Genomic DNA, 27,931 nt, shown 5'->3' on the forward strand with positions numbered 1-27,931 from the left:
ATCTCAGACCAGTATGTACAGCTAGTCTATCTCACACCAGTATGTACAGCTAGTCTATCTCACACCAGTATGTACAGCTAACATGTCTGGAGTGTGTCTGTACTACAGTTAAACAAGTGATTGTTTCCTGAGACTTCAAGGACCACTTACAATCAGTAGCTGCATTATTTGTGTGTCAAAAAAATCTTGTTGAGAAAATATTCTCAGCCTCAACAAATATATTGCTGATAGTGACAATTTGTTTTCTCAAGTGAGAAAAATATGTAAAATGAAGGAATATTTTTATGTACATCTCTAACATTTGTTATAACAAAAGTGATATGGACATATTGTTAAAGACAATTATTTTCCCTAGATCTAAGCACTGTACATGTATTATATATTTTTAAGTTGCAGACCAGTGTGAAGGTGAATTTTACCACTGCAAGCACTGGAAAAAAATGTTCAATATGTACCCTTAAACTTAAAAATATATCTCTTTTTCTTTCTGGTAAAGCTGTTTGTAAATTGGACTGAAACATTTTTTATGAACCAATGAATTTTGTATATTTACAGCCAACAAGCTAGGACTTGGCCCGCCTGAGGATGCTAACCTGACCGCATTTGCTGACCAGGAGCCTTCGCAGTACAGATGTGCCTGTCTGCCCAAGGATGATAACCACTGTGATCAGTTGGGTCACTGTGTGACCGTGAAAGGAGCAGGGGTAAATTTTATATACTCAACGATTATTTCTCTATAAACCAAATTACTTTGGGGTGGGACTTAGAAGCTGACAAAGGTGGTGTCATCAGCACACATGTCTGTGCCACTAGCTAGTACTCTGAATATGTCAATTGAGACCATTAATAAATCAAAGTTAAAAACAAATGTGGACCCAATATCCAACCCTTAGGAATTCTACATGTGGTTGGCATACAAATGATTATTTTTAGGATAATTAAACAAGTTGTAATTTTCAAATTTATTTGAAAGTTTATGAATCTCTTATATTATATAAGTTCTTTTAGTGCCATTGTGATTTAATTATGAAACAAAAAAAAATCTTTTTATAACAAAATAAAATTTTTTCTTTACATTGTATTGTTGTTTTGCAGTGCTTTACCAGCAGAAAACAGAGAAATGGTGTAGAGATCATATCGCAGGGATGTGCCAGAAACGAAGAGAACCAGAATATGAACTGTCAGGGTCGACGACGTAAGGGATGGCAGATGGACGGTGTTATTGCCATCGCGTGCTGTGTCGGGGACCTCTGTAATACACCAATCCCTACGTTCTCATCGCGCGAGTTCAAAAGCAATGACCCCGGTAAGGGAACGTCTAATGGTGAGGGGTAACATATAGACTGAAAGCAGCAGTTACGCTGAAGATTTCTGAATTTTATTATTTAGAATTAAGAAACTTTTTATGAGAGGGAGTTATCCACCGTAGTTCTGAATTATTACATCTTTAATGACCAAAATATCACATTTGTGACCCTGCTTAACAAAACACAATATTGTTTATGTAACTTTGTTGCAAAAAAGTAAATTTTATCTTATTGATCAGAATACATACTGTATTTGACCAATTAAGTGTCCATGTCCCAATAAGGGGCCCTCCCCTTTTTGAGGCATTGTTTCAATTGAGACCAAACTATCAAAACTGTGTAAGTTTGCAATAATTTAGTCTTATTAAGCACCTTTTCATTTTTTCAGATTTTAAACACCCTGGGCACTTATTGGGTCAAATACGGTAATTGATATTTCAGAACAATATTATGTTTTATTACAGTTGTGCATAAAGAAGATGAGACCAGCTTCCACTTTGAGTTGTTCCTGGCCATCGTCGTTCCCATTGTTATCCTCATTGTGGCTTTACTGGGAGTCTGGCTTTTCCTCAAACACATGCGTAAGAGACGTCGCGAGTTCCATGATAACCTGCGTGTCAGGGAGGAACTTCTTCCTGAGGAATACGGAGGCATACGCGCAACCCAAGTGGGAGATAGTACTCTTAAGGTAGAAACAATAGACAAAGTTCAGTTTCAAACTAATTTCTTAATAAAATTCTTCATCAATTTTGAAGTTTTAAAGATGTTTTTCTTGGAATAGATTTGTTCAATCCAAGTAGGAGATGGTATTCTTAGTGTAAAACGTTCTTTAGGAAATTAAGTTACGAACAATATTCTTAATACAAAGCTTTTAAACTTGTTTTTCTCAGACACAATATACTTAATGATATACCATTATATTTGTGCAGAAATCAGTTGGAAAGCGAATGGTTAGACGATTATAAGTTTGTTTGATAATATATGGGCTGATTTCAATAATTTATTCACAGCTATCAGCAAACAATGACTTCCTTACTTATCTCGAATTTGCATAAAGACACTAATACAGTGCCTATTTCAATGTATGAAGATACAAAATCTTGATCAATGCATTAACAGGAAGTGTATGATCAGTCATGCACGTCTGGCAGTGGTTCCGGTCTACCGTTCCTGGTACAGCTGACCGTCGCAAGACAAGTGACCCTGGTAGAATGTATAGGTACGTGTTTGTCATCAGATTCAAGCGTACCAAACCTACATCATCAATCAATTTTATTCTTGGGTGTTAAGACGGTAACCTAACAAATCAGGCGTTGTGTGACATAAATAAGATGATGCATGACTTCAGTATGTTTGTCTAGGTTACATGGTCTTTTTCTCACCAATGACTGCTAAACATGATTAATAAGATACACTTTCAGGCGAGGAGATTCAAAATGGCTGACTTTCCACCCAAGATTACAGCCGATTGATGATGAAGATTGGTACCCCGGTAGATATTAATAAAAATAGGTTGAATTTTGGGTAGAATTTCATTAATTGCAGGTTGAAAATCATTAATATATCAGCTTATGGTAAATTTAAATAAATTGCAAGGGACGCAACTCCGGTAGTATGCGCTATATTGATATTAATATTATTTACAGTAAAACAGTTATAATGGACCCTTTTGAGATCAATGAAATTACTCTGTACAAGTTGTAAGAATGAAATAGTACATGACCTTGAATAAGTTAAATTGATAATGATATTATATGTACCCGGTATAAATCTTTGATATTGGATGTCACTGTAGAATGTCTCTCATACCTATGGCTCAATTTCAACAGTTATAAGGGAAACAACTCAATGAAATTTGTGTTAAATTGATACTATACAAAACTAGATATAAATTGATAGTATAGGGGAAACAACTCCAGTTTGAAAGAAAATAATACTGAATTTTAAAAAAAAATCATGGGTTTCTAAACATCCTCTGAATTATTGCTCTATTATGAGATGAGTAACAGAGGTAACCATGGACTAGTTTAATCAACAATCTTCAACTTGAAGGAATTCCTTAAAGATGCTCCACCGCTGACAAATGGTATTTTCATACTATCAAAAACAGGAGCTGACGATTAAGTATTTTTCTTCAGTTACAAAAGTTACTTACTTTACACCATTACCACCATTAGAAATTTTGAGCTTCTAATTTTACTTAAAGATAAAAAATTAGAAATAAAAAATTCTGTGGCACTATGTTCTATATAGAATGAAGTTCTGATTGCACATGCACCAAAAGCAAAATAAATCATTCTATATTATTTTTTGTGTTAATTAGACATATATACACACGATTAAACAACAATTGTTGTTCAAATGATGAGGATATTTTATGGTCTGTCGGCGATGGAGCATCTTTAACATAAAATTCAAAATTAAAGCAATATAGAAGTTAAGCAAAGCTCCTTTGCTTTACAGAAATTATAGATGATGGCTCTTTAACATGAAATGTTACCCTTCTGTAATACTTTCCTTTGGAGAATTATAAGTTAGGAAATATTGATAGAACTGTGTCCATACTATTAATATTGGGTAAGGTATATACTCATATTACATGACTGCAGTGATATCCTTAAAGCATTTTATGAACAGGTTGATACCAGCAACTGTTAACATATATGCAAATGAACTTGTATTTCCTGACAATATTTTAAATAAACTTCTACTTATCTGGTCATGTTTGAACAGGAAAGGGAAGATACGGAGAAGTATGGAGGGGACGTTACCACGACGAAAATGTAGCTGTAAAAATATTTCTGTCACGTGACGAAGCAAGTTGGTCGAGAGAGACTGAGATCTATAACACCTGTCTGTTACGACATGATAATATCCTAGGATATTACGCGTCAGATATGACAAGTCGTAACTCGTGTACACAACTGTGGCTGATAATGCACTACCATGAACACGGCTCCCTGTACGATTATCTCCAGCGGACTGTCCTAGACCATGATTCCATGCTGCTGCTGATGCATTCAGCGGCCGCGGGACTCGTCCATCTACACACGGAAATTATTGGTAACCAAGGGAAACCAGCCATAGCACACAGGGACATTAAATCTAAAAATATTCTTGTGAAAAATTATGGCACATGTTGTATTGGAGATCTTGGACTAGCTGTGACACACTCGCAGGAAGATAACAAAATAGATCTCGGGCGGAACAATAAAGTGGGGACAAAACGGTACATGGCACCTGAACTATTGGAGGAGACGCTAAACCCACATTTCTTTGACTCGTTTAAAGCAGTGGATGTTTATGCTTTTGGTTTAGTGCTATGGGAAGTGGCTCGACGCTGTACAGTTGGGGGTGAGTATCACAAAAAATATGCTTTGTACAGCAAGCTTCATAGGGACATCCTGTGAACAAAGTTGTTCTTTTGATTCTTATAGTGATGGATAAAAATTTGTAAAAAAGCTGTTCAATTTTAGTAAATACTAATGACAAACTGGTGTGAGAAATGTCCATCACATTCCCCCAAAATATGTATTGTTACACAGACATTTATAGCTGTGCTACCCCAACTGAGAACGACGTTTGTATATAAACCCCTACCGCTCTACCGCTGACTTGTATCGATGTATTGAATGAGTGTAGCTAGTTATTTATAGAGCAGTAGGGGTTTAGATATACACGCGTCATTCTCAGTTGGGTTAGCACAGCTGCAACACCTGCAGCCAAGGGTAGATAACTCTATTTAAGAGAAATATTCTAATACAGTATGTATAACTTGGCTCTGGTCTAATCATCTATTCATTCCAGCATTTTTAGCCCACCATCATCAGATGGTGGGCTATTCAAATCGCCTTTCGTCCGTGGTCCGTCATCTGTCCGTCCGTCCTTCCGTCCGTCCGTTAACAATTCTTGTTACCGCTATTTCTCAGAAAGTACTGAAGGGATCTTTCTCAAATTTCACATGTAGGTTCCCCTAGGGCCCTAGTTGTGCATATTGCATTTTGGGACCAATCGGTCAACAAGATGGCCGACTGGCGGTCATCTTGGATTTTGATAGTCAAAGTTTGCTACTGCTATTTCTCAGAAAGTGCAGAAGGGATCTTTCTCAAATTGCACTTGTAGGTTCCCCTAGGGCCCTAGTTGTGCATATTGCATTTTGGGACCAATCGGTCAACAAGATGGCCGACTGGCGGCCATCTTGGATTTTGATAGTTAAAGTTTGTTACCACTATTTCTCAGAAAGTACTGAAGGGATCTCTCTCAAATTTCATACGTAGGTTCCCCTAGGGCCCTAGTTGTGCATAATTCATTTTGGGACTGATCGGTCAACAAAATGGGCGAAAGGCAGCCATCTTGGATTTTGATAGTTAAAGTTTTTTACCGCTATTTCTCAGAAAGTACCGAAGGGATCTTTCTCAAATTTCATATGTAAGTTCCCCTAGGACCCTAGTTGTGCATATTGTAGTTGTGCGTATTGCATTTTGGGACCTATCAGTCAACATGATGGCCGACCAGCAGCCATCTTGGATTTTGATAGTTAAAGTTTGTTACCGCTATTTCTCAGAAAGTACTGAAGGGATCTCTCTCAAATTTCATATACATTTTCCCCTTGAACCCTAGTTGTGCATATTGCATTTTGGGAGCGATCGTGCATATTGCATTTTGGGAGCGATCGGTCAAGAAGATGGCCGACCGGCGGCCATCTTGGATTTAGATTGTTAAAGTTTGTTACCGCTATTTCTCAGAAAGTGCTGAAGGGATCTTTCTCAAATTTCATGTGCAGGTTCCTGAAGGGGTTTTGTGCATTTTTGGACTGGTCGGTCAGCAAGATGATCGACAGGTAGCCATCTTGAATTTTGATAATTAAAAGTTTGTTACTGCTACATATCTCTGAAAGTACTGATAGGATCTTTCTCAAGTTTCATATTTAGTATGTAGTAAAAGTTTGAAAAGCAGGGAAAAGATCCCTCTTTCTGTTGTCAGACATAGATTATTCTTTGGTGGGCGCCAAGATCCCTCTGGGATCAATTGTTTATTATTTAAATTTGAAAAATCTGGAATTCTTTTATTTTTTGAAAACTGTAAACCAACTATTTTTGTGTGCGATTTACTTTAGCGAATTTCATGATCCAAGTAAATTCGCGAAAGTTTATCTCTGCGAATTAGTAGCTACATTACCTATATGGATAGGAATTATCATTCGATTGTTAAATTTGCGAATAATTATCTTCGCAAACTTGTTTTTAAACGGTAATCGCAAAAATTAATATCCACGAAAGAATGTTGATTTACAGTATACCGGCCAATGGACCTGCTGTTTAGACATGTTATACAGTAATACAAAATATTTATATAATAGAAAGATATATGCAACAAATTATCTGTGATTGAAATATATACGTGGGTAACATAAAATATTTATCCAATTTAATTATAAATGTTACTGTCATGTGTTTCAGGTATAACAGAAGAATACAAGCCTCCGTTTTGGGATGTAGTTCCATCAGATCCATCATTTGAGGATATGAGGAAAGTGGTCGCCGTGGATACCCAGAGGCCAATGGTACCCAATAGATGGACATCTGATTCGGTCAGTACAAAAAGATTGGATCTTAAATGGGTGTTAATAACCTGTTTTAAGAAAAAGTGATTTAAGATCTTTATATTTTTAAGAATCAGTTCTATAACACCACAAATCAATGTAATACTTTTAGATATTTTCATATTCCTAACATTAACTGAACGTTTCATGATGAAAACTGTCCAATTGGCATTCATCATTCAATAACTATCAATATTTTCATTTTATAATGAAATTTTATGATGGAAGTTTCATGGGAAGGGAGACAACTCATGCAGTTGCTTGAATATGGCATAATCATTCAGGATAGAAGTGGTTGTTCTACTCTTATGATAGATTTGTATTTGTTTTCATACCATTATATTGATGTAACTCCCATATTTATGTTTTATCTGTTACAGACCATGTTGCAGCTCTCCAGACTTATACAAGAATGTTGGGCACAGAACCCCAAGGCACGACATCCAATGTTACGAGTGAAAAAATCCCTGGCTAATCTTATGGACAGGCCCAAAAAAGAACTTCTAAAGAAAATAGAGGACTGTAGAGAGTGCAATAACTGCTGACATCACCCATGATGTCATCATTTTGTGTGCTCTTTAGTTTACATCATCAGTTCATGTGATGTTTATTCTATGATGCATGCATCATATATTCATGAGTCATTGACACCTACAAGTATGTACATCACCGCGATCGTGTTACCATGGTTTCTCCTCAAAGAGGATTCTTGTCTTCAATATAGACTGACATGTTTCCATTGAGCTCATTGGCCATACTTAAAGGATCTAGGATGTTATATACGGTATTGATGAGGCTGAGGTGTTTATCGCACGATCACTATAGCAACAATGTTCTTAGTACCGTAACAGGACGGAATCACAAGTTTGATTAAGTCAGAATCGTCTCTCTTTGAGAGAGAATGAACATTGATTTTGACATCCGAGATAATCACTTCTTGTGTTCAGGTTAGCAACACAATGGATGATATTAAGATTTGGTGATATCACAAACATTGTGTACATATGAGGAACGAGAAAAGTGACATCATCAGATAATGTGTACACAAACAGGTGATGTCATCGAATGTTGTGTTCTGTGATTCACTGACAAATGAGATACAATGATTTGTTCAGGATCAAATCTGCTCAAAGATTGTATGAACAAATGATTAGAAATAAGAATTTTCAGAGAGAATCGGCTATTTGCTTCAGGCATATTTAAGATTTTTAGTGACTGCTTGATCAAGATGTCTGATGTCTGTATGTGGAATAGAATGAATAATTCTGGATAACACTTCTAATGTGTTCCGGATCATATTGACTTATTGACAATGTATTATTGATTATTTGCCAAATGTTTGAAGGAAATGGAATATGTTAATGTTAAAAACACATGATGCATAAGGTGTCCCTATACTTGTTTTATATATCACATACATGACTACGTGTAATGTATTTATAAAATACAGATTGATTCCTATATCATTGTACATCTGAATGAAGAAAGGCTATTTTAAAATGTTTGAATTATGATAAAAGAATAGAGGGTAAAGAAGAAAACACATATTTACTCTCTGTTCTGCATATTACAGAGTTATCTACCCTTGTATGTGCGAGTGTGAAATCATTCTCTTTCGAGAAAACATCAGAAAACATCAAGAAGTAATAATGTCACAATTGATACCTACCTGCAAGGGAGGTAATTCTATAATATGTAAATTTAGATGATAATAGATGAATGACATTTTGCACATACTAAACACTTGGAGAACACTTTCAGAGGAGTATTTGCATTTCCTCACGTGTAGTACCCTTCAATTAGATCTTGATGACCATGACCTGAAGGTGATGACCTTGACCTCAAAGTCAAATTATCTTTCTCCTGCCACTTATACTCATAAGTTTATCATGTTCATATTATTTGTGTGTAATATGAAGGAACACATTTCATTGGCAGCTTAAAAATTGATTGTTCTTGTAATTCATAAATCTACAAATGTACATCATATTCTCGAGGAGGAATACAATAAATAAAACATATCCATGATCGATATAAGATAAAAAACATGCTACCTGTAATTAAAAAAAGACGTTATATTACGGTATAGTCAGGAATTTTCCTAGGATTACTAGTATCACAATTTCATAGAACCTTATTAGAGATAACAAATTAAGCAAATCTGTAATAGTTAAATCATGTGTTTTGTTATCGCAAGATCACAAACTTTTGGTAACTGAAAATTCAATTTTCTCAAATTTATTCAACATGACATATTTTTACCTGAGCATATAGCAATCTACCTGTATGGTAATTTGTAAAAAAAAAGAAAAAAAGAATCTTACCTGTATGTCACATGTTAGTGTGACGAAAACTCAATAAAAGTTAAATATACATTATGTATGTTATGTTTGATTCATGTCTATGAACATCTCATTATCATTATACATATATAAATATATATATACATAGCAATTTCATTTTACTCCTTCTGAAGAGTTACTCCCCTTTATTTCAGTGTTAACTATAATGGATGGAAATGCTGATACATTTAAGGAGGTTAATAGTAATAATTTATTATGATTAAGTTGCCAAAGACCTTGATATTCTTTAGGTCACAATTTATATAATTAGGATGTCTTGGAATAATTTATCAAATCTGTCAAATCTGTCTTAAAGATGCTCCACCACCAACAGAGCATAAACCAAAACCATCATTTGAACAATAACTAATGCTTGATCATGTATATATACGTGTCTAATAAACACAAAAATACTGCATAAAATAATTTAAGTACTTCATTCCATATAGGACAAAGTGACATGGATTTATTTGACACCAAATTCATTATTTTTAATGTTTTTATCATGAATTAAAATAAGAAGCTCAAACTTTTCAATGTTAGTAATGGTGTAAAGTAAGTAACTTTTGTAACTGAAGAAAAATACTAATTAGTCTGCTTCTGTCTTTAACAGAGAAAAAATAGCATTTTTAGAGGTGGAGCACCTTTACTGGAAACCTGCGGGTGTGACAATGGACGAGATGAAGTGCTATTAAGTGTTTTTATTAGTTTATATAATATTTTGTTGTTGTATATTAACACATATTAAACATCCCTTTAATTTAATGAACTTTAGAACCAGAAGAGTTTAAATGTTTCTACAGGGGTGGATGAGTGATAAAGATATGTTGGACTTGTTTTGTATATGGATGTGTACATGTGTGTTATGTATGTACATGTGGTGTGTACATGTGTGTTATGTATGTGAACGTGTATGTGTTAAGAAGTGTTATAAGAGTATTGGTGTAAATCATTCACCCCTGAAATTTCATAATGAACTCTTCCATTCTATGATTAAGAAGACTTCAAATGTGACTTTTGGTGTGAATGCATGACAAAGCTGTGTGAATTTAAACATGTAAATTAAGAGAGATGTCAGCTGTGTTTGTGTATTTCCTAGTTTGTATGTTAGTTTTGACAAAGAGTTGTAATCATAAGATATAGTCATCTCAATTATTTGCCAACCAAGTGGATATGTAGAATATAACTAAATATGCTTTACAACCTTCAACAGGAATCCGATACCACCTTCAGAAGATGTTGAATGATATTTCTGGAGCTATTTGTTTTGTTTGTCATTAAATTGAAAAAGGTTTTGTTATAAGGCTGATGATTAATAAATTAATAGTGTATATGACCTTGACAGAAATGTTAGCTTTGTTTGTTTATTTGTTTCTTAAGATGAGATGTTTAGCTTGTTTCTTATCCTTGATGATCGAGAGAGATAGAGAAAGAGAGAGAGAAAGAGAGAGAGAGAGAGAGAATGGGAATGGTTGCAGATCATGTTGTAAATATTTAGTTAATTTGTGCATTGAGAGCACTGAACAATGCCAACAGCTGTTCATTTCATTTACAGGTGTTGATAATGTTTCTGATGAATCAATAAAAAAATTTACAATTAAAACCAACCATCTCTTTGTTTTTTCCTTTATTTACTTACGACGTGAGTTGCTGAATGGTTAAGATGTCTCTATATGTTACCACAAGCCCTCCACCTCTGGGCTGCGAGTTTGAAGAATTCCATATGCATGTAGTACTGACTGCTGGTCGATGGTTTTTCTCTGGGTACTCCAGCTTTCCTCCATCAACAAACCTGGAATGTCCTTACATGACCCTGGCAGTTCATAGGAGTTAAACAAATAAAAGCAAAAACCTAATCAATCACAAATAAAACAGTAACACATTATCCTCCATTTAGTTAGACTTTTAGATTAGATGAGGTGACATCGATGCTACCTTCACATCTGGGAAAAACTTCAATGAAGTGGATCCATGACCTTCTGGTGTTTGACAAAGTAATAGTACATTAATTTGGTTGTATTCCAAATTCACCTTTAGAAGACACATTCGAACTTGCCCATTTCTAAAGCTGGATAATTTCATTATAGAATTTTAGGGTACTCTTAAAAAGGACATTTGAATAGATGAAGTTTCATAGGGTTGGTCAAATAATTTCCTGCATTAAACACTTGTTTTTACAACTCAGGGTGAGGACATCGTCTAATCTTAAAAACTAGATACAAATCCTTTGTTTCAAAATAAGAAAACGTTTCTGTCATACATTTACTGAATTCATTACTTTCCATATGACTTACACACAGACACATGAAGAAAAAAAAAGGCAGTACATGTATTAAAACTCTTTTCCTAATTTGAAATTAACAGAAAAGAAGAAGAAATAATGAAAACGGTCAAAGAGAAGTAACTCATCCACTAAAACCTTCCATTATTTCAATACTTTCAAAACTTATTTCATTTCAAAATGGTTTAGTGAAATGTTGTCCAAAGAAGATTTTGTTATCAAATAATTGCTCACTCTAAATACTAGAAAATAGATGTGCCAGAGTGTAGAAAAAATATATACAAATATGTACCCATTATTTGAATCCGAAATAGGGCTCCTTATCATGATAACTTGAAATTTTAGAAAAGATATTTTTCATCATACGGCCAGGTCATAATAAGTATCGTAAGACACACGTGTAATAATACCATTGTGACGTCACAGGTAATTTTGACGTCATAATACATCGCATGATTGTCTTGGTGGCGGAAACTCCCACTCCAAGACGGATTTCGCCTCATTGATATGGAAGCAAATTGAAAAGTATTGTCTATACCCTTATAAATATCAGTATTTACATACATGTAATTCATTGAACCAGTTCAATAAATCCATATGCCATTTATAAGTCTTTAACTTATTTAATATTGAAGCCACAATCACAAGTACAAGTCATTATTAGCAGGTACAGTTCAACAACTTTCAAATTTCTGAACTCAAACTTAAAGATGCTCACCGCTGACATATGGATTTTTTCACTATCAAAAACAGGAGCAGACGATTGGGTATTTTTCTTCAGTTACAAAAGTTACTTACTTTACACCATTACCACCATTGAAAAGTTTGAGCTTCTACTTTAACGTCAAGTTAAAAATATGAAAAATAATTAATTGCATCCCGAAATAATTCCGTAACACTACATCCTATATGGACTGAAGTGCTGATTGCGCATGCACCAAAGGTGAAATAAATTATTTTATATCATTTTTTGTGCTAATTAGGCATATATACACACGATTAAACACCTATTATTGTTCAAATGATGAATATCATTTATGCTCTGTCGGCGGTGGAGCATCTTTAACTTGATTTGAACAACTATTAACAAATTTTCTGGATAATTAAGTAAGAATAAACAAGTATATGTAATAACTTAAATATTCGGAGAAATATCAGATCGTCAAATATTGCAAGACGAAACTATTTATCCTGTAATATAAGAATCAAATGTCAGTAATACATGTAGAAATTGAACACAATCATATTTTAGTCTTATATTATTCAAGACATTAATTTATTACAAGGCGGTGTTATTCAACGTTTGGCAGATGAGCACTCTCCGCCACTTGCCAGTGATAGAAAAATTTGGAACTCCAATCAAGAACACACAAAACACTAAACAAATGTAACTGTAGAGTGTTTTCAAGACTTTTATAGGAAACTCATTTTCATTTGAGGACTAATATAAATTCTACCGTCTACATATGTTAAACATAACTTAGCTGAACGTTTGATGTTTTCGTGGGTTTTTTTTTCGGTGTAATATTCAATATAACATATACATTCTTTGGGCGATTTAACACATCTTCATATACAGCTCAGTGAAATGCAACAATTATAAATCATAATGTAATTTTAGTCAATAAGCCTGTTTGAAGTTGATTGAGGTGGAATATCTTTACTTTAAAACATTATAAGGCTTGTGGACTTTAAAAGATGTATGTTACTACACGTATATAATGTTGTTCGATCGTCCTTTTTAATATATCCAGGTTTTGATTTTTGTTTGTTTGTTTGTTTGATTTATTAACGTCCTATTAACAGCTATGGTCATGTAAGGACGGCCTCCCATGTATGCGGTGTGTTGCGTGTATGTTGCGCGAGGTGAGTGTCCTGGGAGACTGCGGTATATTCATGTTGTGTCTTCTGGTATAGTGGAACTGTTGCCTTTTTTATAGTGCTATAACACTGGAGCATGCCGCCGAAGACACCAAGCAACACACCCCACCCACATTATACTGACAACGGGCGAACCAGTCGTCCCACTCCCGTTATGCTGAGCGCTAAGCAGGAGCAGAAACTACCACTTCTATAGACTTTGGTGTGTTTCGGCCAGGGGACAGAACCCAGAGCCTTCCTCACAGGGACGAACGCTCAACTCAAGGCCAAAAGTGAGGCGGTGCCAAGGGAGGCATCAGGAAAGATGAAGTCAGTTATGAAGAAAAGAAAAGATAAAATCCTAAATTTAGTCGCCTTTTACGATCATGCAATAGGGGCAGCGGATACAATTCTAACGCCCTACCTGCAGTTTTGAATCAATGGATATTATATATTCATCGGTTCAATACCTCTACAAAAAGACGTTTATAAAAACAAGAACGACAGCTAAGGTACATGTAACTGACATTAGCTTACTCCAACAATTAAAATATAGCACAACCACAGGGATCTGATCAAAAAAACGTTATTGATCTAAAGACCTCTAAAACGTCTAAAAATGGTCTTACGGCACTCTGGTGGGTTCATGATTATATAATCTGTAGCTAATTCTCAGATCCCTGTGAGCACGACGAGACACTTTTGATCATTACGTGGTGTCGGTATTGCCCATCAGAAGTTTCTCAATATCGACGTCTAGCTACATCACTGAACTTATTCCCGCCAACAACTTGTCCTATGAGGTAGCGCGAAATGTCACGTGATGCAACAATATAGTGACGTCATAATTGTTTACATCTCCCGCCATCTGTATGGAAGATGGTATGTGAAAAAGTTTGGCCAGGATTGAATTAAAGCTTACACAGAAATGTAGCCGTAAGTATATTTGTCGCATTTATTTTCTGTTTATATAGATTGATAACTTGACTATGACCACGATAAAACTTTTACAGGGACGCTCATCCCATGCATAACATGTGAATTTTTTTGTGGGATGTCGTTATATACCAAAAATTGTGAAAGCCTCGAATGAACTTTCCGTCAACAATCTACTGGAGTACTACTGTATAATAAATTTTCGTTATAACCGCAGTGCGGCAGTAGCCTTACATACAGGCGTTTTAGATTGGGTTTTTCTACTAGATGTAATCTTTGAATACCAATAAATAGTAACCATTGACACTGAATGCTGTTAGCGTCTTCAGTACTCTACTGTACATCTTTGGAGATTATTGAATCGACTAAATCTGTAGCTTTTTGTATATTTTTGTGCTAGAAAATGATTTTACACATTTTAATGTTAATTCCTAGTTTTAGTGCTATCACCATCAGCACTGTATTTCATAACTATCCCTGTTTTAACTTAACTGCATGATTATGATTAAAAATAACTACCAGTTAAAAATATTTTGACCCCATTTCCCTATTGAGATTACCCATATAAGAAAGGAATGATTGGCAAAGGGATTAGTGTTTTAATGCTTTGCTTGTGTAGCGGGGTGTTATATTAATCAAGATTAATTTTCGTCAAGGGTTTTAGTACACTAAATATTCACTGTAGTTTAAAACGTCACTGCTTTGTATTATTTCATTGTCTGGAGAGTTATTTAACATTTTGAAAATGTTGTGAATATTAATCGAAGATCATGTGATTCTTTTCAATATGGGATCTAAAAATGACATACAAACTAGGTACAGTTTTGTTTGTTTTAATCAAACATTTGTTCAAAGAGTCTGATTTTTTTTTTTGCAAAATATATTAATAGAATAATTTAAATTAAGAATATCTCTACAGATTAATACTGATTTTTATTTCCATTTCTTATATTATTTTCATATATACAATGCTTAAAAACCATCTGTGTTGAAATAACTTGTGTGCAAAGTATTGAAAATTCTGTTTACTGAAACATAGAGTTTAATGTGCTACAAAATATATGAAGACAGATACAATGGTTTCACTGAGTCCCAAATTATAATTTTCAATGCATCATACAGTTTAATAATAAAAATAAGGATAATACTTTACCTGTGACCTGCTGTACTTGTATTTTTGCTTTCATTTAATTTCAGCTTAGCTGTTCTGTTGATTGTGTGGAACGGTGGGTAAGGTGAAAGGAAAGATGGTGGACTCGGACAGCAAAGATCGGGCAAAATGGGACAAACTGAAGAAATGGGGCAGTGTGCAGGAGGAAATTATTCAGAAACTACAGTCACCAGAGAAAATGGACCACAGCCTCGCCCTCAATCACGGTCCACAGGTGAGGGCCCAAACTTGTTACAGCATTGATTTAGTGCTGTACCTAAATTATGAGTGCATTAAAGAAATTGTGAAAAGCTCTTAATCAAAATTACAGCTGAAATAAGTATGTTTGCTTTATTAGAATTTAGCTGATTAAGTTTATAATAAATGGAGATATTTTAATTTAGTAATTTTATTCACCTGAGAAATTTTTATTAGAGCAACATTTATTCTAAGATAATCCAAGAGTTTCTCTTTAAAAACAGGAACAGAAATAACAAAAAGAAACTGTCATGCCTTCCATTAAGTACTTTTCTCAGGCCAATACATTCTCTGCAATGAACAACACTCTTAATTTTTCCTGCAGGTCCTAATTTCACAAGATCAAAATTTATCTACTTAGTTTTCACTTCGTGTAGACTGCCAACTGCATGAGACTAGTAATTTATTTCTTAAATTTTTATTTTTAGATAATACACTACAAGACAATATGTGTGCAATTTTTTATAATTGCTTTTGAATCAATCCCTATGAGAATTCATTTTATCGGAAAGAAAATGATAGAAGTCATTATTTGCAGCTGGCCAATTCCTTTACTTTTAATAATTTTGCCTATTACTAGATGTACCACACCATGAGACACCCTGGAATCATCAAATGTATGACCCACTTCCCGTCCAGCAGTGGTGACAGTTTCGCTACACATTACCGGTTTGGCACTACGGACCAGTTGAGTGTGTGGACCATGGACTCCAATGAGAGGGACGCCACTGTCACACAGCAAAGGTTTGTTTATTTTTGTTTTAATACCCCTCACCATTCGGGGTGGGGTGGTAGGTGGGGGTTTCAATCTTGTCCCATCCTGTCAATCCGGTCTCTTTTTTTTCTGTTTTTGTACGAGCTCAACCTGATTTGCGCTCTTCATTTTAAGAAGAGAAGTCCTGTCAGTAGATCTTTCAACCTATAGACGGAAGAGCTTCCAGAAGTAGGAGAGCTACAATTGAGTGAAGGGAAATTATATTCTGGAAGTAGAAAGGGCAAATCAAGTTAGGTTTCTATCTTTCCTTGCCGCATCCTCGTTCTGTCACGTCTCATCCCAATTCATGTCCCATCCCATCCTGTCTGATCCCTGCTATCTGATTTTCATCAAATTTTTACAGATCTTTCTAGTTTTAAGATTCTGTGATACATATTATAAATATTCGGAGATTTATTGCCCCTGTTATAAAGTCCAGATTTCAGAAGCTATTTTCTGGCAATAATGCCAAACCTAATTACTACTGTCTATTTGATATCTCTTTATATACTTCAGTAAATAATTTCACTTCCTATGAGAATTAAATTTTGCAAACATAAAGCCAAACCTTGTTGACTTGTAATACTGTAAAGTATGATAACATATGTCAAGTTACTCAGTAAATGACATTTTATTTACATATGTGTGTTAAGCTATTGCTACTCGCAGGTGACCAGTACTCGCCGAGTACCAAATACCAATTCTGTCCATCGCATGTGTATCTTTATGATCACATATGAATTTTCAGACAATTTTTTGTGGAAATCAGCATGGAAGTATCTTATATCAGAAGATCAGTTTATTGACAAAAAATTATGTGAAACAGATACACCTGCGATAGTGAGAATTGGTATTTGGTACTGGGCAAGAACTGGCCGCCTGCTAGTATAGATAGGAAAAATATGTTACTGTAATGTTACAATTAATGATACTTGTAAAGTTATGATTTATAATAAATTTTATTTGTTTTCAGGTTTGAAATCCACAGTGAGCTCACCTCCCTGATGTATGTCAATAAACACAGGGTAAGATAACTCTCTCAAACTGTTGGTAACTTACAGAGTTATCTGTCCTTAAGGGTAGATACTGACTGATATGTCATATTTTATGAGTATAATGTCATTTTTTTTGCAAATGTTCGTAAGTTTTGCTCATAAAGTAATGACTGATACCTATCTGCAAGGGAGATAACTCTATAATAGAATGCCTGAAAATGAATTTGTATTTTGAAACTTTTATAGAATAAATACTTTTATGTTTTCACATATGATTTACAGAAGAAGGATATATTTCTAATATTTTTCTTTTCCCAGATGATTTTTGAAACCAGTGTGTTAATAATCCACATTTATTAAATCTATTCTAGAAACCGCTTCCTAAATTACAAATCAATGTCACATAAGCTTTTTTACTAGAAGTTTTTTCATTAGGCAGTTTATTTAAAACTTCGTCAGGTTTATGATCCCAAATTTTACATTTTTTTTTTTAATCTATTAGTGATAATCAGTCAATATTACATAATTTTGTTAGGATCTCTTACCTTTATTATTTGTAAGTTATATTAAGTCAATATATTTTATTAGGTTTATCTTGGCTTTTCCTCCAAACTGGAACTCCATGTGTTTACTGATGCCAGTAGTCAGTGTCAAGAGAAAGGATTTGTTAAATTACCGACTACCATTCTCAGGTAAGTTTATAACCTATCTGCAAATTTGAAGCTTTTATAGAACTCAATCCCTATATTGCCCTGCCTACATCCGTCTTTGTTGCCACTAGATACAAAAGATTTAAGATTCTCCCAATTTTTCACTGATTTGGCACCGACATGACGTATGTCATGGTTTAATGCAGTGTAACTTAAACTGTGATTTGCATTGTTGATGGCATCATCAATATGACATGCAGTTGAAGGAACCATGTTGGTATTGCATTGAAAATGCTTTTTAAAGCCGCTAATGGCTGAGTCAAGCAGCTTTGATAAAATAGGGTGTGTTGAACCTATGATCTCTGGTTGATGCTTGTGTATCTGCTGAAACCGGTATTGACAGTTCACCAGATAAACAAGTTTAGCCACCGCCAACAGAGCATAAAGGATATTCATCATTTGAACAATAATTGGTGTTTAATCGTGTATATATATGTCTAATTAACACAAAAAATGATATGAAATAATTTATTTTGCCATCGGTGCATGCGCAATTAGAACTTCATTCCATATAGGATATAGCGCCATGGATTTTTTTTGGGATGCAATTAATAATTTTTTATATCTTTAACTAAAAGTAAAATTAGAAGCTCAAACTTTTCAATAGTGACAATGGTGGAAAGTAAGTAAGTTTTGTAACTGAATAAAAATACTAAATCGTCTGCTCTTGTTTTTGAGGTTGAAAAAATACCGTTTGTCAGCAGTGGAGCATCTTTAACAGTTCACCAGATAAACAAGCGATAGCTATGTCACCAACCTGTTCATATTATTATAATCATTACTTGATATTTTTGCAGTTCACAAATAGCAATGGGGTTTTCATGATGCATTTTCTGTATTATTAGCATGTTTCCCAGTCGGTATATAGCTTCAGACGATGACCTAGATTTGGTCGCTGGCAGTAGATTTGTTGTACATTACACTTTATGAAAATAATGCAATGCTTTAGCGGGGTGTTCAACACACGAGGTTTGTAGGTAACATCGGATCTGTAGGGTAGACTATTTTAAAGATAAAGCAATCAAAATCTGTTGCTGCAGGGCTTTTCATGTCATACTGACATATTTCTAGTTTACTATTATCTCATCCTTTTCTTTTGTACATTGGGAAAAAATAATCATTTCCTACCTATGAGGATGTGGCAAGGAAATTACATCCCTCGAGAAGCCTCATGAATTACCCCTCCGTTTGTGATTTCGTTGTCACACCCTGTAGATATGAAATAATTCTATTAATCCCGTCTCCCAATGTCACTCATTTCGCTATCAATGAGAGTAACATAGAGTGACCTACCTGTGTAGATAATGCTTTGGACGACAAGTTAATGATCACCATACTCAAATGAATGTGTAGTTACATTAACTGTCCTTGAACTTTTCAGTATGGCGTACAACAGAGAGGTAGATGAAGTTTACATTGGAGGGGTTGGTTCTTTGGAAAAATGGAAGGTCACAGGGTCAGAGGTGAGAGGTCATCTCCATGGCATCAAATTTATAGTTATTAAAGATAAAACAGTGTCAAAGTTTAAAATCATCTTTATGGTGTCAATTTATATTTGTTAAAAATGCTGTTCCAGAAATTCAGAACATTACATATGTAGCGGTCTTGGACTGGACTGGGTCGATCATCGGTAACCAGGTAGCTCAGTCGGTAGAGCACTCGGTTAGTGTTCAGAGGGTCCCGGGTTCGAATCCCTGTCTGGCCACTTCATTTTCTCCTCTCCTGTTACACATAGAATAACAAAAAAGATGAATGAGCCTCTCTTTTTTATGTTTATTTCTCTGCATATTATATTAATAGAATTATAATTTCCAATATAGTTTGAATTTATTTATGTTTGATTCGCATTATGTTCTATGTTTCAGCATGCAGCTACCGTTAGTCGGGTATTGAAGTATGAAACTGATATTGGTCCAGATGAGGTACAATCAATCTTTCTTAATTCTATTCTGTTACTTTTTAGGTCAGGATTAGATTTACCGTATTCGCCGTAATTAGCCCCCAGTGTGCTTAAATGATTGCAACAAATGAGGGCGCTTAAGTAAAAACTCGCGTTTAATTCGTATGATAGGGGCATATACAACTTCAACTCTTCTCCAGAATGGGGAGGGGAGCCTCTTGTCTAAAATATTTCATACAATATATATTGAAAATATGAAGATATGGAGATTGTAATATTAGTGAAAAGAATCAAAATTGCAACATTTATTCAGTAGCAAAAAAATAAATTAATTAATCACTCTTAAATGTGTTTGTTGTTCACAATAACTTTAAATGTTCAAGGTGTTGATGATTAGTTTTATTTTACATTTCAGTGGGTGATAGACATCAAAGTTGACTCGAAAAATACACAGCTGTTGATTCTTACCTATCACAACATATTTGTCATCAACTATGAGGTTTGTGTCTCCTTATCAACAACTGCTCTAAACATAATCTGGAATTACCTCCCTTTAACCGTTTTGAGTGTCTTTAATTTGATTCATCTCTAAATGATACCAAATACATTTATTGTTTCTAGAAAATCTTTACTGTGTATTTTTGCTGGATTTTACATGAAATTTGTCTGTGAATTACCTCCCTCCCCCTTATGTATCTAAATACATTTGTTCTTGTTATCACATTTGTATAAAATTAATAAAATTCGAAAAAGTAAATTTTATTGTTGAAAAGATTTTTTAATGCTCTATATTGTAGACGATGAAACAGACCCACCATTTACAGAATAGACATGAGGGATCTCTTAAATGGTAAGATTAAAAGGGATTCAAAAATGACTATGATATAATTGTCATTGAAGATATATGTACGACAGCAATATTACTTGTGAAATTCTCACTATGCCAGCTGAAGCCATAGCATTTTAGGCTCTTAAATAATTTTTCTATAGCAATAATATGTTCTTTTTTCACACATTTGTAAAGATTTGATAATACAATACATGTTTATAGCTACTGGCATATATTCAATTAATGTGTAGTGTGTAAATATTGATATTTTGGATATATTCTCTTGTTCCGCAGCTGTTCGTTCTACAAACAGAGGGAGTATTTCATCACAGGTGGCGGGGATGGGACAGTTAAGGTGAGTTATCTCCCATTTGAACCACTGCTAATTATTACACTAATAGCTGTCTAAGCTTTAAAGGCAGTAAAGGTGAGTTATCTCCCCTATTTATAGGAAAACTGTCTGAACCAGTACCGTACTGATCTTGATACAACCCAGATAGAAGTAACACTAAGCTTTAATCTGTATGGATTTAAAAGTTTATTGTTGTTGAATCAAACAGGCAAGCATTTTTGTGGCTATTTTATTGAAATAAGAAAATTTCTCCTTGAAAAATAGAAACTAATGAAGTAATGAAATGCCTTACAGTATTCGACCCAATAAGCGCCCAGGATGTTTGAAAATTTGAAAAAATAATAATGAGAAGATGCTGATCAGAAAAATTTATTGCAATTCCATACAGTTTTATGTAGATTTGGTCCTTATTTTGTGCCTTGGTAATTGAAATCAACACCTCATAAAGGGTGAGGGGCGCTTATAGGGACATGGGTGCTTATTGGGTCGAATACTGTAAGGCATTTCATTACTTCATTAGTACTTATTTTTAAATATGTATTAATTTTGGAGGATCTAGATTTTTTTCATCAAAAGTTTTTTCTTTTGCATAGTTATTTTTATCATACATCCAGCCTGATATCCATTATGAAAAATTGATGACATTAAACAACAAAATTACTTTTTATTTATATTTTGTAGGTGTGGAATGCTGTAGTATTTACCCAGGTGCATGCCTTTTATGGTCACAATGCTGCTATCACAGGTACGACATTGTCATGGTAACTACTGAAATAATCTGTAGCATGGTCCTAATGAAAAAGGTTAAATTCAAGGGTAAAACTATTATAAATTCTGGATCAAGTTTTTACTCCCATTGGGTATACCTGTATGAAAATGACTATTGACTGTATCATTGTACAGGTCTAGCTGTCCACAAGAAGGACCCACTTTTGTTTTCCTGTTCGTTAGACGGTAGTGTCCAGATATGGAGAATGGATAATTTCTCTAAGGTGGGTATTAATATCCTGAAATGCTGTATTTCTTTGTTTTGAAAATTTTTAAACTATAAAGGATGCAAAAACTAACCTTAATTATTTGATATTAGACATACAGCTGGTAAATAATTCTACTGAAGAAAGTTTTAATGTATCTGAAATGTTTTTTGAATTTTATTTTTCAGTTGATGTGTTTTGATTTGAATGAGAAAATCTACAGCCTAAAGCTTTTATCAGATGAGCAGTTCTTTTGCCAGACAGAAAAGGAAATTAAAGTGTTTGGTTTGAATCAGGTAATAGTGTACTTTTTCTTATCTTTTTGAATCATTACAGATTTTTCTTGTGAAAACCACAATGTAATACTAACCTTAACTTCGTAAACATATCTTAGAACTGCAATTTCCCATTTATTTTTATATAGATATAAATCAAAACAAACCTTGTGAAAGACATTGTTTATTATTTATATCTTGGCTAACAGACATATTTCTAGTTTGTTTATATCTTGTTTTCAGTTTTATAACCGGTTTGCCCCGGTGGAGTCAACTGTTCGGAAGCTCTGCCTCTGTCCTGGTAAACGTCGTAACGGAATGGCAAATAGGATCATTGCTTCTACTGAGGTCAGATAAACATGTATTCATTTCATCTTGCTATAACTATTTAATTTTTTTTCATACTAAATCTGGCTTTCTTATTGGCCAATACTTTTTTTGCCAACCACTATAAGATAAAAATCCGGGAATGGGGCCAAACCCTGACATTATTGTGACATTACAATAGAGACATTGAGGTGGCTTGTTGATTCTGAAAAAGAATCCCTTTAAAAATCACCAGAATAGTACATTTGAACATGCTTTATTTTATCAAATAGATCATAAAATTTATAAGCATTGATGTCACTATTTTTAGCTCACCGGGTCCGAAGGAACAATGTCAGCTTATGCCATACCGTGGTGATCACTGTCCGTCCGTCAACAATCAACTTCTTCTCCATAACCGTTGGTCTGAATTTAGCAAAATTTGACTGGTAGCATCCTACTGGGGTACTGACTGAAAATTGTATAAATGGTCAGGCTGACCCCCGGGGGCGTGAGGGGCAGGGCTAGAAGCGGGCAATTTGGCTATTTCCGCTGAAAGGACTTCTTCTCTGAATCTAAGCATTGGATAGCACTCATAGTGCAATTGTAGCATCCTTATGGGGTTGTTATTCAAAATTGTAAAAATGGTTGGGCTGCCCCCCGGGGGCCTGAGGGGCGGGGTCAAAATTGTCCATTTGGCTATAATAAATGACATCTCCACTGAAACTAAGCATTAGATTGCAGTCGTATGCCATTGTAAACATCCTTATGGGGCGGGGATATAAAATTGTACAATTAAGTGTGGGGCTGACACCTGGGGAGCCCCCGAGATAAAAATAAAAATGACTTCTCTCTCGAAAACTAAGCATTGGATAGCACTCATATTGCATTAGTAGCATTCTTATGGAGTTGGGATTCAAAATTGTACAAATGGTTTTTATGGGGCCATTTTTCAAGTTTGCTAATTCGAATTGTAAGAGTTTGTTATATTAAATTACTAAGAAAGGAGGTGATCGATACAGACCCTCTGGGCCTCTTGTTAAATTTCATCAGGGTAAAAAAAAAAATTGGGCCAAAAGCAAACAAATTTTTTTCATATCCCGATAAAATTAAAAAATATCAACTTGGCTAAGATATTACTAGCGATATCTGAATTGACTTACGATTATAGCCAGTTATGTTTTAAGATAAAAATGTTGACACTTTTAACCTTAGACAAGAAAATGAAATTTCAGGTAATCAAATTTGGAGAAAAAAAATCAACTATGCTGTATCTTGATCTACATTTTGTTTCATTGAATATTTCTTTCAATTTAAAATTTTTGCTGTTCAAATTTAAATATATTACATGAATTGCCAAGTGTACAAGCCCTTCCATAAGATATATAATCATAACTTTTCTTTTCATTATGAAAAAAAAAACATGTTAAAGAGACAATTCACTCAGGCAAATTCTTTTACATAACCAATGACGCAAAATATAGCATAAATGTATTGTTTCTACATTTCTTATGAAACATAAACGTAAAACATTGACAAATTCCACAACATTGTTAAGTTATTTTAATCAATATCGTTGAAATATCAAATTGTTGATCAATACGATTAAAGCAGGTACAATATTTAACTCTGTACCCATACCCGAGCCAAAGTCACGCACGTTAAACAAATGAACTCATAACCAACTGAGAAGGTGAATAAAATGGAATTTTAGGCAAGACAATTCACCTAATAAGGTAAACACACTACTGTCAGAGCGATTTGAGCAGTTCTAGCCAAAAGTTGCATTTCTTTACGAGCAAGGGACAGGGTTCGTGCATACAAGAAGTTCAACCACAGTGTGTAATGGCGGACAGCGAGCAAGTTTGAATATTTCACACACATGTTCACCACCATGGGACGAATTCATTCAGGCATATCACAAAGTAAAACTGACTGATGTAATTTCCATTAGAACTTTAAATTCAAGGTGTTTATTTCAACATCAAAAACTTTGTTTTGACAGGATGGCTCTGTGCGTCTATTCTCACCGCTCACTGGCGTGGCCTTGACCTTGATTTACCCTATGCCATCCTTCCAAGTAAGTAACCTTGACCTATTTATTTCTGCCATTTCTATTTTTGACCTACACTTTGTAAACTTTTTTTCGTTGTAGTTGAGGAACTGTTTTAGTGATTGCTACCCTCTATAAGAACTTTTCCCTTTACAGATTTTCACGTCCTTTGCTTATAACAGAGAAAAAGATAGATTGCATACTGTTTTGGAAAATGGAGAAGGTATGTTGAAAAGATTAAAATAAGTTCTGGATAGAATTTTAAAGAAATAACTAATCAGAAAATTACTTTTGCAGCAAAAAATATGTTACTATTTAGTATGAATTTGTTGAATGTTTACAATTAAGCATGATTTTGTTGAATGTTTACAATTTAGCATGAATTTGTTGAATGTTTACAATTTAGCATGTTTATGCAATTTAGGGCTGTTCCAGCAAAACATATATGGTAGGGGGGGAGGCACTTTGAAATTGGGAGACCCACCAATAGAAGCGATTTTCAATTTTGTTGACCCCCACACATATTTATTTTTTTGTTAACAAGACCATGACATAGAAGCCATTTAATTTTTTATTTTGCTCTGTCATCTTTTTGGATTGACATACTTTGATTTCTAGCATCACTGAAGTCAAAATGGCACTGTATATGGTGCAATTGTTGGATGTGCTGCATCTATTACTAAATTTGTATAAGGTATAATCCTAGTAGAACCAGCGGAAAATCTAGATACCAAAGTATTTCTCAAACGCATTGCAAGAATAGCCATCTGGACATTCACGATTCAGCTTGTGAACTGTCACTTTTTCCTCAACTTAATACCAGTGAATTTAAATAAAGATCTGTTATTTTGCCAAAACTAATCCATTGTTTCTCTGTATCATTGTCAAGTTTGAATGAATACAATATGTTTTAGATAAATATTCTGTCATTATTATATCAAAACACTTAGAAAATAAAATAATTGTTTTTTATTGAAGATGAACAACACATTAAATATTGTCAGAAATAAACATTTTTCTCAACAGTTATTTTTGTAGTCAGGATGACTGAGAGCATTATAAAACACAAATTTTGCATTTTATTTCAAAAAGTGCTTTACCCTCAATTAAGCATGATTTTGTTGAATTTTTACAATTTCCCTGGGTGCCATAGCATGTTTTTTTTTTTTTTTTTAATTTGTTGAATGTTTATAATTTAGCATGAATTTGTTGAATGTTTTGAATGTTTACAATTTAGCATGTTTACAATTTAGCATGAATTTGTTGAATGTTTTAATTTAGCATGGATTTGTTGAATGTTTTTATGATTTATCATGAATTTGTTGAACGTTTACAATTTAGCATGAATTTGTTGAATGTTTATGATTTATCATGAATTTGTTAAATGCTTACAATTAGCATGAATTTGTTGAATGTTTATGATTTGTTATGAATTTGTTGAACATTTACAATTAAGCATGAATTTGTTGAATGTTTATGATTTATCATGAATTTGTTGAGCGTTTACAATTAAGCATGAATTTGTTGAATGTTTACAATTTAGCATGAATTTGTTGAATGTTTACATATACAGTTAAACCTGTGAAATGAGACACTCCAAGGGACAGATCAAAAGAGTGTCTTATTAGACAGGTGACTTAATATACAGATTACTGAAGGATCGCGAAGGAAGGAAACAATGCAAAACTTTATATCACAAATGTACTTTATTACTATGAAATATTGAAATGATGCATACCGGTAACAATATGCCTGGTATACATTTGAAATACCAATTTAAAAATTTACACTAACCGAGTGCTCTACCGGCTGAGCTACCTGGTCTCCGATGATCGACCCAGCCCAATCCCGCTACACTTTAATCAGCTTGTCTGTCTGTCTGTTCGTCTCACTTTGTCTGTGATAGTGTTTATGATATATTTTTGACCTTTTACAGTGATCGTGTTTAACTGTCGTACCAATCCCCTGTAAGGCAGTAGAAGTTTGGCAGTCTGGCTTTACCGATGAGAGAATCACAGAAATACTACAGGTTTGATGGGCACAGTATTATAAGGTAAATTAAAATATTGTTTGTTGTTTGCCCTTGTGTGTTATTGAAATATTGGAAATTTTTTTTTTTATTGTCGTACACTGTACTTTCCATTCATTCAAATTCAAATTTACAGTAGGAAAATGGCGCCGGGTTGAAGCCATACTTTCACATCACACCGGGTGTTTGGGAATTTGATCGGTATTGCTATTGATACGACGATAGTTTGATAATATTTCAGATATTTATCCAAGTATTAACTGCATTAAAACATCGTATCAAGTATTTTTGTTTCCAAAGTAAAATACGAAACTTTGCGGCTAATCATATTATACTGACTGCGTAAACAAAACATGGCGGCCGAAAAGTAAAGCATGGTTTCTTCTCCAACTGATCGTGAACTACAGGTACGTTACGTTCACAAATAAACATATTTGAAACTGTAAATGCCTTAAGTAGATGTTTTAGGTAATGATTGTATTGAGTTTAGAATCCACGACTGCAGAAACAATCTGCATCAATAACGAATATCTTTGCCGATTCATGTAAAAAATGACAAGCCGTACGAACACTAAAACGTGTTGACCATGCCGATAATATGAACTTAAGGCAAAGCCTCAGAAGAGCGCAGCTAACATGTAAAAGATCATAACATCATAACTTTATATTGTCTATATTTTTCTACAAAATTAACAATAAAATATTTCACTGACATGCACATGTTATCGATAGTTAGAAAGAGTTCAAAATAATCCAAATTGAATATGTGTTGTTCAATATACTTTTAAAATCTTGTTTTTATTCAGATGCAGAGAAAACTTGGCAACATGCCATGCTATCAAAAATACGCGCGAATCTGTACCGTCATCTTTGGCGGCAGGTTTTGTGACGTCACTGCTGACGGTGACTTGCGCTCTTGAGAAGATACACAGTATATATTGGACCATTACATTTATTGCGTTGTTACTTGTACATGTGTAAATTAAAACTACTTACAGTAATTTTTAAAGCATAGAAC

General features: G+C 34.2%; 1 protein-coding gene and 1 pseudogene across 1 annotated transcript in view; both read left to right on the forward strand.

Annotated features, from left to right (window-relative positions):
- LOC138311181 (activin receptor type-1-like) overlaps positions 1 to 9,227 on the forward strand; it is a 32,940-nt gene extending 23,713 nt beyond the window's left edge. The window contains exons 2-8 of the mRNA XM_069252663.1: positions 556 to 704; positions 1,096 to 1,306; positions 1,772 to 1,995; positions 2,427 to 2,526; positions 4,041 to 4,661; positions 6,767 to 6,897; positions 7,290 to 9,227. Coding sequence (XP_069108764.1) covers positions 556 to 704; positions 1,096 to 1,306; positions 1,772 to 1,995; positions 2,427 to 2,526; positions 4,041 to 4,661; positions 6,767 to 6,897; positions 7,290 to 7,454 — 1,601 coding nt within the window. The 3' untranslated portion in view covers positions 7,455 to 9,227. The remainder of the gene's footprint in view (positions 1 to 555; positions 705 to 1,095; positions 1,307 to 1,771; positions 1,996 to 2,426; positions 2,527 to 4,040; positions 4,662 to 6,766; positions 6,898 to 7,289) is intronic.
- A 4,993-nt stretch (positions 9,228 to 14,220) lies between these two features.
- On the forward strand, positions 14,221 to 27,833 carry LOC138310137 (WD repeat-containing protein 87-like; annotated as a pseudogene).
- Positions 27,834 to 27,931: the final 98 nt, after the last annotated feature.

This window comes from Argopecten irradians, chromosome 16 (assembly GCF_041381155.1).
Source record: "Argopecten irradians isolate NY chromosome 16, Ai_NY, whole genome shotgun sequence".
Lineage (NCBI taxonomy): Eukaryota > Metazoa > Mollusca > Bivalvia > Pectinida > Pectinidae > Argopecten > Argopecten irradians.